The sequence below is a fragment of the Stegodyphus dumicola genome, chromosome 3 (assembly GCF_044657685.1).
Source record: "Stegodyphus dumicola isolate Sdum_Otavi_A_Nest chromosome 3, ASM4465768v1".
NCBI lineage: Eukaryota > Metazoa > Arthropoda > Arachnida > Araneae > Eresidae > Stegodyphus > Stegodyphus dumicola.
The window spans coordinates 139,756,664-139,777,226 of NC_140770.1; the positions used below are offsets into that span (position 1 = coordinate 139,756,664).

At 30.5% G+C, this 20,563-nt stretch overlaps 1 protein-coding gene across 1 annotated transcript; it reads right to left on the minus strand.

The window, feature by feature from the left end:
• Positions 1-244: 244 nt before the first annotated feature.
• On the minus strand, positions 245-20,312 carry gdl (gonadal protein gdl). The gene is made up of 5 exons (XM_035358619.2): positions 19,995-20,312; positions 18,579-18,739; positions 14,797-14,906; positions 7,472-7,543; positions 245-523 (listed from the first exon to the last, which is right to left on the minus strand). The coding sequence occupies exons 1-5, from the start codon at positions 20,111-20,113 to the stop codon at positions 386-388; spliced, it is 600 nt and encodes a 199-aa protein (XP_035214510.1). The 5' UTR covers positions 20,114-20,312; the 3' UTR covers positions 245-385.
• Positions 20,313-20,563: the final 251 nt, after the last annotated feature.

The window sequence follows — 20,563 nt, forward strand, 5'->3', positions numbered from 1 at the left end:
AATAATTTTTATCCACACAATATTTAAATACTAAATTCTGAACATAATCAAGATGAAATTGTACAGTTTAAGTTATTTTAAAACAGCTTTCCAATATTTAAAGTAATTTTTTGGAAAAGACTTGTTTAAGCTATGGCATACATTATAAAATACACTACAATATTTTTAACACTGAAATTCAATACAGTGAATATTTTTAAAGTACAGATAGATAAAAAACAACTACTGAAAACTCTACACAACATTTTTATATTAAAACTTTATTTAAAAATTATATACAAAAATGCACAACAATAGTTCATTTATTTACAGAAGTCTACATTCAAACTGTATCACAGAAATTAACAATTTTCATATTCATAAATTCAAGCTATTTACAAAAATATCATTCATTTTCATATTTCATACTTAAGAGGGAAATGAGCTCTAACAGCTGCATTTGCAGTTTAATGTCTGAAGGCTGATTGCTAACAATAAATCCTGGTACACCAACTTTCTGCATAGTTACTTGTTGGATACTGACCTGTAATACCAAAATTTGTTCTACACATTAATCCATAAAAAATATATTAAACAGAACACCAAAGAATATAACACCAGATAAAAATACCATGCATGCAGTTTTTCAGCATGTTATCCTTAGAAAATTAGACATAAGAGAATTTAATTTATTTTTAAGAAATCTATAAAACTGGTTCAAAGTTAAATTAATCATTTCTATTCAGTTTATGAAACAGATAATTATTGAGAATAATTATAAAAAGCTAGTTTTGAAACAACATAATACATTAAGGCATTTTTATTAAATGTTTTTGTAAATTTTCAGAATAATTCATAGCTACGATTTCTAAATAAATACAAAATCAGCACCATCCTCAAACAAGAAAATATCTACTAATTCAGAAAGGAAAGCATGAATATTAATAAACACAAAAGAAAGCAAATAACTTTTGATGTAAGCTTACATATATATATTTAGTTACAATTCACTGTTGTATTGTATAACAGATCTAGCCAAATTATTTAAGCAAAATTAGCGCTTAAATAATTTGGCTAGATCTGGAGATACTCATCTAAGCATCTGGTCATGTGACAATGTGTGGTAAAATACAATTGTGGTCGAATTCTGAAAATCTGCTCACCTCAGAGTCAAAGGTTGTATGTGTCTGTCTACAACAGGAATGCCTTCCAACAGAATGTCCACAGCTGTTGCTGCAGAAAGTAGCTCTAACAAATTTTTTGTATGGGTGTCTTGAAGAAACGCATTGAAGTTTGCCATCTTGGGACATTTAATGATAAACAAGATATATATATATATATATATATATAATTTCTGCTTTAAGAAAAATACTTGCTATAACATTGTTCTGTCTTTTTGATGGCTTTTTTTCTTAACAATGGAACCTTCACTTGCCAACTTCCTACGTGAAATGTATATGGCCTATTACTACAGCAAGTGCCTCCAGTCAGACTTACTGCTAAGAGTAATTCTTATAATAGGCAGACAGTCGGGTCTTCTTGAGTTTTGTTTGATTTTTCACTTCATAATTCTCACATCACATCTGGACTGCTTGCTCATAAATAACTAAATATAATTTTGTTCTAATATTATGGTAGGATCTTATAATTGGGTATTTATTTAAATGAAGTTGCAGAATGTAAGGAACTTAAACAAGAATTTAATCATTATACTGCATAAAATACTTACACAGATAAATACTAACTAAAACCCACAGGCAAATACCATATTTATGAACTGCATAACTACTGCTAATTATAATAGCTACATTTAGCTATCACATATTGGTCACTGGCATGTCTAAAAGTAAATAGGTATTCAGATATCATTAATTTTTCTTTCTATCTCATAGTAAAATATTATATGTCAGTAGGCAGTTTACTGTTTATTGTAATCAGAAACCAATGAATTCTAATCAAAACCATACTTTCATAAAATATTGACCTACATTTTTATTTTTAAAATTTATCTAAAATATAAAGAGGTAAAATTCTAGTAAATACGGTATGTTATACATATGTGAAATAGGATTAATAACATTATAAAAAGTCATTCATTAAGGAAAAAACGTGATACTTCCTCATTTTTTGTGGCCTCTGGTTTTTAAAAAGCTGCTAAGAACAGTGATAAATAGTGAATAAAATTTATTAATGTAAACTACTTAAATCTGGCAAAATAAAGCACAAACTCTATTTGTTTAATCACTATGCAAGTAAAATTTTGACTGTCTACATAAAAGTTTTGAATCAATTTAAAAATCAGTTTTGAATTAATTTTAAAATATGCACTACAATTCTGTAAGATGATTACTGTTCTGTGCAATATTGTTTATTTTGAGACTTAAAATACAATAAGATTATTCAAGAAGTTGAATTATTGTATTTATCATTATTTATGTTTTTAAAGTTTGAAAGCTGGACTAATGCTTACATTAAAAATGGTCATTAATTAGTCATTTAATTAGGTGATTTAATTACAACTCTGAGTAAGCTGAATCTCAATGCTGTTTCTTTTTTCAAAGATGAGATAACAATTTTTGAGTTATACCTGATTGAAGAAGATAACAGCTGTGAGTAGACCATGTTTTAACGCATTTACTTTAAAAGAAAATACAGTCAAAAGTCGTTAATCCGGACTCGTCGGGACTTCGGCGATTCCGGATTATAGATCATCAGTTTAAATCTGGTAAGATGGCATGCAAAAATTACAAAATTAAAAATATGAAACCGTAATTTATGAAATAAATAACAATTATGATCTAAAGGGTATCAAAATTTACAAAAGAAAAGCTTAATATTTATTTGTTTACTTTATTAAACATTTCTTTCAAAGCATACATTACGCATAGTCGAAATTAGAAAATTGCAACCAGAAAACTATTTGATGTGTACTCGTAATATTTATAATGACGAGGAATTTGATTTAAATCATACAAAGACGGAATACATCGAGATGAAATACTACATTTAGTAAGGAATTATAAGCTGAATAAAATAAAAACATCTGCTCTGAAGATAAGGATAGTGCTGACAGATCAACTTCCAGTTCATTGCCCCCCCCGCAAAGTAGTGCGAAATTGATAAACAGATTTCGGAATGGTTAAGAAACAAAGGATGTGCCTTTATCCATTTTTTGCAGCAATTCCACTTTTTGTTTAATGGACTTCGAAACATACTTTCACTTCGTAGATCCTTTACATATTAGTAAATATATATCGGAAATTCTATTTGACATAATCGAAAGTTCAAGCTTACTTTTATAAAATTGCTCTAACAGTCTGCAAAAAATAATAAGCCGGATCCAATTCGAAGATTAAGGAACAATGCAATCTGCAACATTAACTGTATTAGATAATTTTAGCTTAGCTTATACCATCCGTTATACATTAAACGCGCATGCGTATTATGTGCATGCGCACACGCATATTCGCAGCCGTAAAGGTCTTAGTCTTACGTGCACGCGTAAACGCGACGCATGCGCAGAAAGTTTGTAGCTTTGAGTTCCGGATTATGGGTGTCCGAATTAACGACTTTTGACTGTATTAAAATTTTTTTTTTTTATTTACTGACTTAAAAGATGCTATATTGTTCTTTTATGAAAACAGTACTTCACTATGAAGAATATATAGAAAAATGTCCAAAAAATGAAACTATATATCAATGGAAGTAAATATTTGAAGGTATATATTGGAAGTAAATATTTGGTGTAACATAAAACTTTGCAGGCAGTTGAAAAGCCTACATTTTGACAAAGGGTTCAGTGGCTCCAGAGTACCATTTATAAGGGAGCAACGGTTTATTCAATGTTGTACAGAGGTATTAATAACATGTAAAAGGCGTGAGAAATAACTCAAACTTTTTAAAAATACGACTATTAACTGGAACAGTTTCATGAGCGAGATATGTTCTTTACATTTAATCTGTAACCCCAAAAAGCAATTAGATGGAAAACTGAGGAAATACACAAAAGTCTGTTCACATGTTAAAAAAACACCTATATTAATGGATATTTGGGCAGGTTATGCCAAAAAACTGGTGAATACTGTCTTGTTCATGTTTTATACAGAGATGCAACTAGATTCATGTAAAACATGATCACATACAAGAGAGATAGGCAATTCATTCAGAATATCAGTAAGCATATAGATCCAGAAATGTCTGCTCATAGACAAAATATTGAAAGACTGTGAGGCTCCGCAAAGTGGCAAACTAAAAAGCAACAAGGTACAGCTCATCATCGTTTTGAGTCCTTTCTTGCAAAATTCAAAGGTCCTTAAGTGAGAAAATACTTCTGAAGTTATATTAAAAGCAATCACAGAAATATGCCAGCCAGAAACTGCATGTGAGAGGTCAATATGAAGTTAGCAATAATCTTGGTGTACTATGATGACAGCTGCAAAGATGAGAAAGTATTGAGTATTTTTTCTGTTCTTCAATCCTCTGTCCTTGACTATGTTTGCCATTTCTACTGCCAGAAAGCACTTTAACAATGCTATTTTTAAGAATCTACCTCTATTCATTAGAGCTGTAAACATGTTTAACTGTTGTGCAAAATGTACACAAACCAGCTACAAAGTGGATTTAAGTTTGAACACAATGTCTCAGAAGTTGTGGAAAAATAAATTGTCAAACTATATGTCAAACTATACTGTCAAAGATTTATCTAAAGCAAACAATTTGCAAAATGTCACAATCTCCATTTATTATAAAAAAATGAGAGCAAGGATGTTAGAGCAGAAAACCATAAAATAATTTCAAAAATAAAATAAAACACTTCCACTTAATAAATAAATCCACTTCTTCAATTAAGAGATGTTACCAATACAGTGTTCTTTTAAAAGATTTATTTTCTGATACATATAATTAAAGATTGCCATTAAACTTGTTATACTGGATTTCCTAAAAATCTTAATTTTGTTTATATTTACATTTAAAATTAAATCGAAGATTAAACAGCCGTGGCTTAACAACAATAGTTTCATTTCTTTCTAGCACTAGTTTTGGGTGTAAATTCTTTTTTATTCCTTGTTAAAATGGCCACTGAATATGTTTTGGCAAAATCTGTCGACAATTTGATATTTAACTGCAATTCAAAGTCATTTGCTTTTCTATGCCTGTGTGCTAGATGCAGATCTACAAAGCTGTATTTATAATTTTGTGTAAAATGCTGGAAACCAAGCTTTTCTAATTCCTCACTCTGATAAGCATACCATTAGTTTGACTATATTGTACTTCCCTTCATGTAAATGTACATTTTATTGCTCTCCAGTTTTCTCCCAAAACTCATAATTTCTGCCTGCATTGTCCTTTTGACCAACAAATAGACTTCTGCAAATATCAAGGTCTTTTTTCCCAGATGCATTAATTTTACTTTTCAAGTATGTTGTAAAACATAAGCAACAAATTTCTCTCATACAGTTCAAATAATGAAACTCTATGTTTTCATCCATATTTAACACTCTATTGTTAAATTCTTCAGACTAAGAGTCATTGAAAGGCAGAATGGTAAAGAAAGCAATCCTGGAAACATAAAAGCAATTTACAGGCTCTGAAGACCTTTCTTTTCTCTGAAGATTTTCCCATTTTAACTCCAGATACTTTGCTTTCTAATAAATAATTTCATTTAGTATCCATTTTTGCACTTTCGTTCAGTATTCAAAATTTCATACTTTGGCAAAAAATTCATTGTTTCTTTCTTTCTTTTTTTTTTTTTTTTTAGTTGATAGAAAGTTAAAACTGGTTGATGCTTTAGAAAGAAAAAATAACTAAGGATACAGAAGAATGAGAGATATCAGAAAGAAACTACTGCTTCTCTTCCAATTGATAGAAAGCTTAGGCCAACATTTTAGAGAGAAAATTATTAAAAAAGAAGATATTATGCAGTCTAAAGTGAGCAACTATCAAAATCGTAAAAACAACCTTGTATTTAGCGTAAATATATTGAAATACTCAATTGATTTCGAGGACAGCTAAAGGTCCCTTCTCATCAGGAGAAAGTAATACCTAGAAAGAAATAAAGGGGAAGGAGTCTCAGAAACACGTGGTCATTATCAGCACTGCCCATGATTATAACTGGATTTTTAATCAGAGTTGCACTGGCCGCCTACTTTTACTGAGCCAGGCTATCTGATCAAGCATAAAGAACAAGAAAAATTAGCGAAGTTAAAAATAGGGAGCGAGGGGCAAATGCACCTTCACGCTCAAAATCTGAACTTCAAATTCATTTGAATAACTTCGCTAATTTTTCTTGTCCTTTATGCTTGATCAGATAGCCTAGCTCAGTAAAAGTAGGTGGCCAGTGCAACTCTGATTAAAAATCCAGTTATAACCATGTGCAGTGCTGATAAGGACCACATGTTTCTGAGACTCCTTCCCCTTTATTTCTTTCTCCTGATAAGGAGGGACCTTTAGCTGCCCTCGAAATCAATTGAATATTTCAATATATTTACGCTAAATACAAGGTTGTTTTTACGATTTTGATTGTCCCATTAGCATGTTTCTCTTCTACTTTAGTTTGAGCAACTATGTTGAAACTATGAAAATCAACTATGTTGTGCTCTATAAATATCACAAAAAATTACTACTTTTTTCAAACTAATTCTAATTGGTAAATATTCTAAGAAAAAAAAAAAATATTAAATCGATACCATCATGTGGGCAATGTCATAACCAAAATGGTCTGAAAATCAAATCTGTTGCATGTTAAAAACCTGACAGTTAAATTTGCTAAATTTGGTGACTAATCTTCTGATATGGCAATTGATCAAAGTGGCCTCTTTAACCCTTTGGCAGATGTGAAATTAAGCAATTCTTTCTTTCCAAATATCTGCGATACCTGTCAATCATAAATTTGAATTATCAGCTTTCTTGTTTGTGTTCACTGCGGTCTGTAACTGGAATGCAAGCTGAGCTTGTTCAGGACCATCAAAGGTTTAACAAGAAAGTACCTTTTGTTTATTTACATTCAAAACTGAATTCAGACTACAACCAATCACAAACTAAGCAGTTGTAGACTATCAGTATTCAAGACAATAATTTCATATCTTTCAAGCACTGGTTCTGGGTGGGGGTTCTTTTCTACCCATTCTGAAAAGTTTTTGTAAGACCTTGAAAAACAATTTGGTTGAGAAATTTGTGCTTTGACGATTTCACTCATTTTATAAAAGTTCCAACTTCCTCCCTTGTGGAAAAAAGTAAACTATGGAATCTGAGGAAATATGTTGAATTATGTACAATCTGTAAGAGTAGCTTTTAAGACTTTCAATGACACAGAAGTTTTCACTCTTTTAAGGAAGGAATTTTTAAACACAGCACTGCAACTCACCAAAACATTTTACTGACTGTGAACCATTTTACTGGCAGTGTATGATCTTTAGGTACTTGCTTAGGTAACTTGAGTATATTCTGCCCTACTTTTTATATTATTAATAAGTTCACTTTGGAATATACTTACAATTTGATCCAATTCCATAACAATTTTCATATCCAAACGATTAACTTCATCTTCTTGAAATTTTGCAAGATCCTATAAAAATTTGAAATTAAATAAAAGTATATGTAAGTGATATGCAATTTAATATTAATTATTTTACTGTTACAAAGAATACTTAGAATAAAGATCAAGGCAATGTAATTTATCTAAACGAGTTATTTCAAAATTTCTAAAAACTTCAAAACATTTAGAAACACACAAATACAAAAACTGTATTCCATAACATGACATTTTAATCATAAAACAACAAGTTATTTGAAATTAATTTGTTAAAACTTCATTGCTAAAATGAAGCACTGCTAGTTTCGTTTCATTTTTAATAAAGATGACTACAGGATAAAGACAAAATAATATCAATAAGGACTCCAGAGCAAACAATGCTTAGTTCATATACATTTTAAACCTAAGTTATAAAGCAGCCTGCAAATATTAGCATGTTGAGTGACAAACAAACTTCTATACCTACATCATATGGCAGAATAAATATGAGGAACACTTAAAAATAAAATTTTACAGGCATGATTAACGCAAGTTCTATTCTGTGTGACGCTTACTTTTACTACTAAACAAATGTGGTGTAGAATGAAATACAATCTGTCAGTAAAATTTTTTCCCCTCTATATTTTAAAATGTAAACTTTAGTGGGCTTGTTTTTTTATTTATGGGCATATCCCTCCTTTTTTTGTAACTTTATTATTTTAGTACATATCTCTTACAAACTTTACTTTTATCAGTGTCTTAAGTGAATCATCAAATAAATTGCAAGTTCAATAAAAACATTGTTTGAAAATGATTTAAAATAATTAAAAACCTAATTGGACTTATTCAAACCTAGATTTTGATTATTTAATCATGGCAAAGCATACTAGAGCTATTTGTCTAGAAGAAATGTCAGTATTTTCTTATTATCCGCAACCCCACCAAAATGTCACAGAAAATATTTATAAGGCAAACCAGTATTTCACCAAATTAATTACATGGCAACCCATAATGTTATCAAAATTATTTATGTAGCAACCCAGGTACCCATGTATCTGTTTTGGTCAGTGCCATTCATAATGCCAAATTTGTTCAATGTGAGTGTTTTTATAGCTTATTGTTTTTTAAGTAAAAACAGATCACCACATGTACGAGGAGAAAAACAACACAAAAAAGAAACCCAGGTGTCTGCTGTCTGTTTTGGCTGGTGCACAATGCTGAAGTTCTATGATGCTGAATTTGTGCAATAATCTGATGTTTAACCCATTAACCGCCAAAACTACAAGGAATGTTTCTTTTCTCATGAAAATAATAACAAATATTAAATTAAGCATTTATAACATAAATTTACATTAAAAATAAAAAAAAAATGCTCTTACTTGTGGAAAAAGCGAGTGTTGCGTTTGCGTAACATCAGCAAAATAAGACTGCGGATGTTTAGTGAGTAGGATTGCACTCGTGTGATGTTTCTTTTAAGTGGAGCGCAGGATTACTTTTTAGCTGTATAACATTTTATAAATCTATAAATCACTTTACTTGTAATTAATTTAATATTAAAATATACATTGTATTTCTTTTACAAATGCAGATTATTTTAAATGAAATATTCAAGCATGAAAGCTTGATTACAATCATGATGCAAAGCTACATTACATACTTTGCATCTGTAAACAGTCTGGCTATGATACTCTTTACAACAAAGTCTTTTGTTATCAACGGACTTTACGATAAAATGTCTACCATCTCCATGCAATGGTTTTTGAATGCTGAATTTACTAGGTCTTCCTGTTGTTGATCTATTTCTGGCTAATTCTACACTCTCAATAGGAGTTTGCAAAAGGAATAATGCATTCTCGTGTCTGAAATCTAAAAGAGACTTTATATTTCCAGTAGTAAAAAGTGGTGATATTTAGTAAGTTTAGATACAGTCTCACCTCATATAATTGATCAGTATTGTCAATTTGACTATTGTCAAATGCAAACTCTGCCTTATATTCCTGTACTGCAAACGTGATATCGATTCTCGTACAACAGGAACAGAAATGTCCTTATCAAAAGACCAATACATTTTTTCTTGAGGTAAAGAATGATATCCTGTAAGCAATAATATTCCAATAAATCTTCTCATATAGGGTTCAGATGTAATAAATTCTGCGCTTTTTTTCTGAGTATATATTTGTCTGTTCAACAAGAAGAGAGTAAATGTCTAAAGCAAAAAGAAAATCGAAAATCTGCGTACTAGTTTTACCTTGTATTTTAGTCTTTTATAATTTCTCTTCTATGTCTTTCTTCATGTTCTTCCTGAGACATAACTAACAGTTCCTTTTTTATCCACTTCAAGATTTCAGTCTTCTGCTTTATAAACATTTTAGTATGACTATAACTGCTTTTAGAAGGCTGAAACTTACTTCTTACGTGAATTTCAACTTCCCCACCAGTACCATTTGGTAAAATATCATTATTTAAAACATTGCCATTCCTTTCTTCTTTGTCACTAGCTTCTGCAATTTCTGGGGGAACAACAACAATATCAGTTTCATTCTGGTCATTATTAACATTATCATCATCTGTTTCTTCATAAAAAAATCTTTGAAGGGCTTCTTCTAATGTAAGATACCTCGTTCTAAGCATTTCTAAATAACCAGAACATCGAAAGGAATGAGTGAAAAAGGAGATTGACTATCCGTTTCCTGCTGATGTTGCGTCAGCGCAACACCTGTTTTCCCTTCCTTCCCAACACAAATATAAATATCTGACTGATGTAATGTCCTGATAAACTGTGACCTTGACTAAAAATAGATTACTCATAAAGACAGTGATTCTTTTGTTAAATATTTTCAGCAAAAATACCCGGTCAAAAATTTTAAGTTTAAAAAAGTACGAGATTAATTATTATAAACAAAATGATTGTTGAAGGCAAATATTTTTTTACAGAAATAATCTTCATAATATTCCCTACACAAAATCATCTACTGATATAAAATAGCTTAGGTAGTTATATTTATATACCCATTTATTTTGACCTTTGCGTCAACGCAACACCAGCAGCTAATGGGTTTAAAAGTATGTGCAGCCAGCTTGTTTGACTTTTGGAAACTAACATAGTTTGAAGTAAAAGTGTTCTATGCTTTAATTCCTCACCACTAACAGACTTAATTCAAATTAATAAATTAGGAAAAATTGGTGACGTATTTAATACAATTTTTACCTCCTTAAAAGAACAATTTTTACCTCCTACCAAACTATATACATAAGGTCAGAGTGGTAATGTTTTCAGCCTAAAAATTTGACAGCGAGTTTCCACAACATGTTTTTACTATTTTTACAATGACGTCTGCCTGTCTGTGTGTGATAATTTTTTCGTCCATCAGAGCTCTTATATGAAATCCCAAAAATTTCTGTTTTCATATTGAAGCTTCCTGCATTCATATTAAAAGTTCATTAGATTTTGAGTTAAAGTAGGCAATCAGAACTAGTACTTTTCCATAACATTTTTTAAGTCCATAACAGTTTTTAATGAACAACCAAAATTAATACTTTACTTGAAATCCATAACAGTTTCTAATGAAAAACTATATTAAGATATAATCCAAATTTTTTTAATTTTAGCATGTAAGACATACAATTGGGACCAGCATTCTGGATTTTGGCTAAAACTGACAAACCATAAGTGATGCTTTACGTGAAGCTCTGAATAGATTTTTGTGAAAAAATATATTATGAATAATTTTAACTTTTTAAATTTGGTATTTAAAATAAATATATGATTGAGAACAACATATTACATTTATTTGCATTCAATGTATTACTTGAATTATGCTAAATATGATGATCATTACACAGATGAGCTCTCGTTATGAAACAATTAAAAGTATTAACCTCAATCCTCAGTGTGTTTATTTCACTTTTGTGTGAATCACTTTTCAAGCAGAAGGATGCTGCCATCAAACGCTATCACTATGTACTATTTTGAAAGAAATACTGTAAAAAATATAAATAATACAGTAAATAAAAAAATATATGGCAACAATTAACATTCTACTGAGAATTCTAAAGATTTGATGACTTTGATTTTGTTGTTGAATTTCATAAGATGACAATGTGAAGAATGTGATGTTTAATAAATAAAGCTAAAATAAATACAGAAGTTGCCAATCTTATTAAAGAAATTGAATTCTGATGTCAAAAACTCAGAAAAGATTGAAAAAGAAATATATGAAAATACATAATGCTCTACTAGAATTAAAGATATGCTGTTTTCAAAAAATTTGTGATTGTTAATTCATTGCTTTGTGAATTCAAACACTCTATGACCAGAGGCTATATACTATAATTGTTGTGACATTTTGAAATTAAAGCATGAGAACAGATGTGTACATGAGCATGTATATTTATTTATCATTGCCCACTGTATGGGATAATATAATAATAAACAATGAGTAATTTATAATTGACATTGAGATATAAAGCTAATAAACAAATTAGATTTTATTTATGAATGATGAGCTAGAAGTGATAATTTACTTAAAGCTTGTTACTATTTAAAACCTGGAAATGACAGGAAGTGAACAGGAACTGACTCATTAGATTTTTGCTCTATTTTTTACAGCAGATACATTAGCACTCTTCTAATAAATATATTATTTTCAAAAATAAATTCAGCAAATAAGAGTTTTTAATTTAAAGGGATTTAAATGAAACATTCACACAACTTCTTCAAAGAATTTTTCTTACTCACATTGATGAAATTCTAAATGTTTAAGAAATATTGATACTTTTCCCTTTCGCCATCGCAAATCTTGCCAGGCAGACTTTATTAACGACAACACACAGTATACAAACAAAAAAAGTTAGTTCTAAGAAATTTTTATTTTGAACGCATTTTAATACAGTTTAAAATTTTGTAAAAAGACAATAAATTTGTAAAAAGAGATTAATTTAAGAATATACTATGCTTTCATAGTACAACATCCTTATTCGCCATTTCATATCACGTGACCCCAAGTGATCTCATCTCATGTAAACTATGCTACAAAAATCTAATTCTCTCAGTAATTATCTACATTAATTTCAAGTTAAATCTTAATTTGGAATACAAGTTTAAATGCAAGAATTCTTTCAGTTCGTACGAATAGCTTACTCAGAAATTATGTAAAACCGCAGTTCTTTAATTAGCTAGTGTTCTCATTAGAATTGATGAATTTAACCCTTTACTTTGCCTTTTCTATATTTTCGGGTGAGCAGTGTGATTGCATCCTGATTGACCCGCGAATGGCCATGGGGCATGAAATTGAACTATCTGGTAAAAATTCTATGTAACTGTATGCCAGTATTGAAAGAAACAATCAATCTGTAAGAAATGGCTGAACCTGTTTCGAAAATGAGGTCTAAAAGGTTACCAGCGGGGATATTCCGTTTGGCATTGGTAGTACCATTTTTGGCGAGTTTATCGCTTGCGCCGGCAAAATGGAAAAGTACCGAAATATTTTACGTCCAGCTGAACAAGGCTGTCTGCAGTAAGTCAACATTAAGGATAACTAATTTTGAATGATCTAGTTCTGTTATGTATAACGAACGGTATAAGCTAAAATTATCTAATTATCTATTTCAGTTAATGTTGCAGATTGCATTGTTCCTTAATTTTCTAATTGGATCCGGCTTATTATTTTTTGCAGACTGTTAGAGCAATTTTATAAAAGTCAACTTGAACTTTCGATTATGTCAAAAAGAATTTCCGATTCTGGAGCTGCCAAAGGATCTACAAAGCGAAAGCAAGCATGTTTCGATGTCCATGAAACAAAAAGTGGAATTGCTGCAAAACATCGGATAAAAGCATATCCTTTGTTTCTCTAACCATTCCGAAATCTGTTTATCAATTTCGCGCTGCTCTGCGGGGGTGGGGGAAGTCGCGGCGCGCAATGAACTGGAAGTTGATCTGTCAGCACTATCCTTATCTTCAAGGCAGATTTTTTTTTTTTTATTTGGCTTAGAATTCCTTACTAAATGTGGTATTTCATCTTGATGTACTCCATCTTTGATATGATTTAAATCAAATTCCTCATCATAATAAATATCATGAATACACATCAAATAGTTTTCTGGTTGCAATTTTCTAATTTCGACTATGCATATTGTATGCTTTACGCATGCGCGCGTTGAAAGAAATATTTAATAAAGTAAACAAATAAATATCAAGCTTTTTTTTTTTGTAAACTTTGATACCCTTTAGATCATAATTGATCTTTATTTCATAAATTACAGTTTTATATTTTTAATTTTATAATTTCTGCAAGCCATCTTAATAGATTTAAACTCATGATCTATAATACGGAAAAACCGATAATCTGGAATCGCCGATGTCCCGACAAGTCAGGATTAAAGACTTTTGACTGTACCATACTAAACCAGCCATTTTTTTTAAAGTTTTAAAAAAATATATCAAAATTAAAGAAAAGTGATTTAGTTTTTGTACAGTAAAAGGAAACGGTAGTTTTCCGTTTTGCCGGCACAAATCTCGCCAAGCAGACTTTATTGGCGACAACATACAGTATACACATAAAAAATGTTAACAAATGCTAGTTCTAAGAATTTTTATTTTGAAGGCATAAACATTTTAATAGCGTTTAAAATTTTGTAAAAAGCCAATAAATTTGTAAAAAGACATTAATTTTAAGAATTAACTCTGCTTTCATGGTTCAACATCCCGATTCGTATCACGTGACCCCAAGAGATCTCATCTCACATAAACTACGCTACAAAAATCTAATTCTCTCAGTAATTATTTACATTAATTTCAAGTTAAATCTTAGTTTGGAATGCAAGTTTAAATGCAAGAATTGTTTCAATTCGTATGAATAGCTTACTTGAAAATTAAGTAAAACCACAGTTCTTTACTTCGCTAGTGCATTCCATTAGAATTGATGAATTTAACCCTTGACTTTGCCTTTAATATATTTTCGTCTTCAGGTGAGCGGTGTGACTGCTTCCTAATTGACTTAATTACCATGAATGGTCTTAGGGCATAAAATTGAACTATCTGGTAAAAATTATATGTAATTACCGCGAATGGTCTTAGGACATAAAATTGAACTATCTGGTAAGAATTCTATGTAATTTTATGCCAGTATTGAAAAAAACAATCAATCTGATAAGAAATGGCTGTGACTTGTTTTGAAAATGAGACGAAAAGGTTACCAGCGAGTACAATTATTGGCAACTTTATCGCCTGCGCCGGCAAAATGGAGAAGTACCAAGGAAACATGTTGTTAATATCACATCACATTTAATATTAAATCCATCTGATTTACCTCCATCTCTTTTTCTTGTTTAGCTCTCAGAATTGTTGCATTTTGAGGATGAACAAGAAGTTCATTTGTAAGTGTTTCTTTGTGGCGTTTTAAAACCTGCTCCTTTTGTGCTAAATTAAAAGAAAAATAGAAGTTTATAAACTCCTGGAAACTAGCACATTTCTTCAAAAATAATTCAAATATTTACACAGTATATATAGTATATATATATTATTTTAGCTTATTGGAATATAAATACAATAATTTAAATATGTTTTATAAAGGAACAATTCTAGCAATCTGGAATAATTAAAATTTTAAAGACTGAAAAATCTTAGTGTGCATGCATACACACATAAACACACTTTTATTATGCACATACACTATTTTACTATAAGCATGTTTTATAATTTATTGTTTTACCTGAGATTATGAATAATAATAAAAAAAAAGAAACATCTTTTTTAGCTTTGATTTTTTTTTTTACGTAGTGTGTTTAAAGGATATAGCATTTAGTATATGTATTGATTCAATGCTGTTCTGAACCTAAACAAACTGAAATTCATGCAATCTAAACAGATTCAAACATTACTCAGAACCTAAATATGCAAATTACCATTCCTGAATTATTCTAGTTATTCATTAAATGATAAATTTTCAACTTTTTATGGTTATATATGGATTTGTACCATCTAAAAAGCAAAACAAGAACTAAATAAAAATTCATTATGGCTGTAAAAGGTCAATTTGTAAGGTGCATGATATTTCGTTTTATTGTTTCATTTTTATAATAACAAATTATAATATATTTTACACATAAAATAGTTTAATAAGACAAGCACATTAAAAAAAATTAAATTATAGTAGGCTTTAAAAAGCAACAATGTATCAAATTAAGACACAATCATATCCTTTAGACTGAACAAATCAGCTATTAAAGAAATCATGAAAATCAAAAACTCTGATAAACAATGCACAAAGAGACTATAATAATTTTCTTTGCATATGAAACCTACATTTGCCATGGAATATCAAGTTTGTTCTGAATAGCTCTATACATGCTGCAATTATATAATAAAAATTATACTATATTTTTTAAGAAAACTCTAAATTAGAGAATTAGAATTAAGGGCAAATATAATTGCTGGACACAAATGCAAATATAGAAAGTGCACCATATTTTAAGATTGAATACATGGCTGTTCCTAGGCCACTGGCTGCCTGCATACTTTCCTAAGATTGCCCCCCCCCTCAATTAAAAAAAGTGCTCAGTGATTAATAAAATTTTGATTTCATACTTACTAAGTACTTAGATATGACAAGTACTTGTAATGAATTTAAAATAGTTAGGTGTATCCGGATTTTGGCTGCTCGTGTAATTTTACATGCTGCACCCCTACTAGGAATGGCCCTGACTGAATATCTAAATATGACAGTATACAATGGCTAAAAAAAAGTTTAAAATGGAGTTTACCCTTTTTGCATACTTCATTTTTGTTAATTACTGTGGCTATTCAACAACTATCAGTTTGTACCCACTCTTTTGTAAAGGCAGTCATACTGACAGATTTTAAAAGTGCACTTCAAGCCCTTCTGAATAATCAAAATACAGTCAAAAGTCGTTAATTCGGACATCCATAATCCGGACCTCAAAGATAAAAACTTTCTGTGCATGCACAGCGTTGACACATGCACATAGGCGTTTACGCGTGCGCGTAAGACCTTTACGACTGCGCATATGCTTGTGTGCAAGCGCAGAATACGTTTTCGCGTGCACGTTTTATGTATAACGGACGGTATAAGCTAAAATTATCTAATTGTCTATTTTAGTTAATGTTGATGATTACGTTGTTCCTTAATCTTCGAGTTGGATCCGGCTTATTATTTCTTGCAGACTGTAAGAGCAATTTTATAATAGTAAACTTGAACTTTCGATTATATCAAATAGAATTTCCGATGCTGGAGCTCCCAAAGGATCTACAAAATGAAAGTATGTTTCGATGTCCATCAAACAAAAAGTGGAATTGCTACAAAAAATGGATAAAGACATGAAGAAGGTGACAGAGAGGTTAGTGATAATGAAAAAATTTCGATTGACAAGTTAGTCGGTATTCTCGGCACAGCAATTACAGGACTTGAACAGCGGAACTTTGTAACTGAACAAGAAATTATGTCTGTTAATAGAATTAAAGAGAAAGTATTATCACATAAAACGAAACAACTTACATTGAAAGAAATGTTTAATAAAGTAAACATATAAATATGAAGCTTTTTTTTTTTTTTGTAAATTTTGATACCCTTTAGATCATAATTGTTCTTTATTTCATAAATTACGGTTTCATATTTTTAATTTTAGAATTTCTGCATGCCATCTTACGAGATTTAAACTGATGATCTATAATCCGGAATCACTGAAGTCCCGAGTCCGAATTAACGACTTTTGACTGTAGTTTCCAAATAAAATTAAGACTTTGCTTAAGACAATGGCACACATAATTTCTTTCCAATGGATTCCAGCCCACTGTGGAACTATGGGCAAGAAAAAAAGATGACACATTGGCTAAGAAAGGAACTTTGATAATGCAATGCATTAATCGACTTTCTTTTCATAACCACTCAATTGTTTGTTAATCTGACTCTTAAGAAAATCCTTAAACGGGATATAATTCAATGTGCTATGGATAAGAGATTGAGGATTCTAGGGGAAGACAACTTTCATTCACAGTTTTCCAAGAAAGACAGCGGTTGCTCTATTTAGCATGTCTGACTGGATATCATGGTTTATGAGACCACCTCTACAGTGGAGTGGTGAATTCCCAAACCTGTGTTTTGAATGACTCCAATCACAACCTTTGAAAATTTACATAATAATTAAAAATTCTTTTTCTGAATTTAAATCTTTCATTTTTATATTCAATGTAACATTAAGATTTAAAATACAGTCTCACTTATTCGACATACAAATGACCTCCCCCCCCAAAAAAAGTGTCAACGGGCAACAAGAGCTGCAAGTTGTGAATGCAGTCCTTTTTGACACCCTTCCCCTGCATTTTGTGAATGCAGGGGGAAGGGTGTTGGTGTTGCTCTGGACTCCAATCACCTATCACACCCATCTTTACTATGTTTCATGTGTCTATCATTCAGTGTAATGCAGTTTATGTTGTATGCAGACAGAATTTTTCACCAACGGATTGGATTAGTCTATTACTAAAATCCCCAGGAGATCTGATAAAATCTACATCAGTTTTCAACGATGAGAGAATATTCTCTTGGAGAGGGAGGATTTCATAGTTTCATGGAAAAATGTAGTCAGACCTTTAGCTGTTAGATATTTAGGTTTATTTTATGAATACAAAATCTACTTTTATTCAAGTTTTGGTATTTATAAACACTTTTTTTAAAAACTTTTTCTTGTTTAATTTATAAAAGCACATTAAAGATTACCTAAATAAATGTATGTATTTTTCAAATTTTGGAAAGGGGGATGATCATCTAGTAATGATGAAGAGGATGCACGGAACAAAACATGTTAAGAGCCACTGCTCTCCGAGAAAAATAATAAGCAGAAAATGAAGAGAAATGACACCACAGAGGAATACATCCATGCTTTAAGCTATGTATCTAGCCTGTAATATTTTCCACAGAAAATTGTCATCTTCTGGTTTGTTTATGCCTTAATATTAAAATATAAGCAAGTTAATGATTTATAGAAAAATTATATTACTAGTACCAAATCTTTCAAATGTTTTTAACAAAAATGATATTCTTATAGTACTATGATGAAAAAGAAAATACTGGCTTACTTTTATGTGAATTGATGAGTTTCATTCTTTTTTCTAAAAAATTTTTTTCAGTCATCACCTGAATATCCCGCAGGCCCTTCACAATATCAAAAACTGTTTTATCCAATAAGGAATTGGCTAAATCAGTTAGAAGTTCATATGACAATTTTTGTTGAAATATTCTGAAATTTAAAAAATGATGATTTAGTTTTTACAACATAAAAAACATAAATTATATGATACACAGTAAAATTATAAATCAAATAGCAAAGGTAATTGAAAAAAAAAAAAAAAAAAAAAAAACAACTCTCTCATAAAAATTGCTATAAATTTAGCTACTCGGCAATAACTTTTGCCATCCAGCAATCCATCTTCAAACTACACTAATCTAACTATTCCGAGTACACTAGAATACATTTCAAATTAAGAATACTTTCAGATACTGTCAGAATAAAGCCATAAAATGGCTAAAAAATCTGTAAAGGCTTTATTGCTTCTAGTGGTCAAACTCTTGCAACTTACTGTCCTTTAGCTGTCTCGCCATTGAGAATATCGCCCAAGGCACATCAAATAAGGAAAGCATTGACAATTGTCAGGCTTCTGTTACGAATCCTGCTTCTCATTTGAACCTGTAGATTTTGACATAAAATCTGCCTGCTATTTAATAAACCTCTAGACTGACCACGTATGTTACGAAATGAGACATAAAACAAAAAATCAAAGCTAACTGCTAGTACAACGTACATAAAATGTCACCAGTTTTCTTTCAAATATGTCCATATTATAAGTGTAAAATATTTAATGCTAACTAATTTTGGATATTAGTACAGAAAATGAACGTAAAAGTTTTTTTGAGTATATAGGAAATATTTAATGTTGTAATGAATATAAATATACTAAAAATTTATGAAAATGAATAATTAGATGCAAAGATATGATATGTTAAACTTTGAAGGCTCTCTTATGGAAAAATATTTGTACTAGTTGCCTTTATACAAAGAATAGAGGCTTTTCACAGCCAAGCACCTCTTAATCATTGATGAATATTAATCGGTTAGTTTAAAAGGATATGCCCAAATTGATGGATATGTTATATGCATTCATTAAACTATTCAACACACCTCATCATTCAAAGGCAAAGAAATACACTTTAAAAATAACTTTGCAATCAATAAAAATCATATTTTCATTCATTCATCATCGAACAGTACTACAGACAATGAAATTTGAGTTAATAAAAGCAGACAATTAAAATTATTATTCAGCAGAAGATGGAATTGATATAATTTTTATAAATACGCATGTCTTAGTGCTTTTCGATACCCTCCTCCTCGATATATATATATTTATATATATATATATATTGTTAGCAACAAAATTAAAAATTTCATATTTCATTAAAAAAGCAATCCTTCTCAATAGTATAAAATTACTCACAAAGGCAATTCACTACACATTTCTTGTAAATCTCGAAGCAATTTGTAATGCCTTTCCTGTAATGATGCTTTCTTTGAGAGCTCATCGTCATATCCTTCTTTAATCACTGAATTTTCCATGGTTTTCTTAATAAGGCTATCGCATTAATAAGTTCTAAAAATGTAAACAGCAGACTACACTGCAGCTCCTTAGAAAATACTGTTAAGTACACTGTTTGAGTTCCTTTTCCTTAGGCTAACAATCCGAAATAGCGTAAAGGTCCGTCCACACGAGTACGCTCGAAACGTAGCTGACGAACGCGCTTGTCCAAACGAGTACGCTTGCGAAGAGTGCGTTTAACCAATAGAATTATTTTGCGCAAAAATCACGTGACGCTGTAATATAGCGTCAACAGAGCTGTATCTTATTACTTCGCTGTTCTTCTGTATGTTTGCGGCAAGTTGTCCGAATCAGATGATTTTTTTTATAGCTGAAACTTTACTATTATGTACAATTATTAAGCAGAGGCAAAACCGCAAAAAATGGCAAGAATGGGTCCGAAAGATTTATTTAGAGCGACCTGTTCAAAG

Coding starts and splice junctions, on each gene's coding strand:
- gdl (XM_035358619.2), bottom strand. CDS start 20,113: ATGGAAAATTCAGTGATTAAAGAAGGATATGACGATGAGCTCTCAAAG. Junction 18,740..19,994: donor ATGTGTAGTGAATTGCCTTT/GTGAGTAATTTT, acceptor TTTAAATTTCAG/AATATTTCAACAAAAATTGT. Junction 7,544..14,796: donor AACAAGAAAAAGAGATGGAG/GTAAATCAGATG, acceptor AAATTTTTATAG/GATCTTGCAAAATTTCAAGA.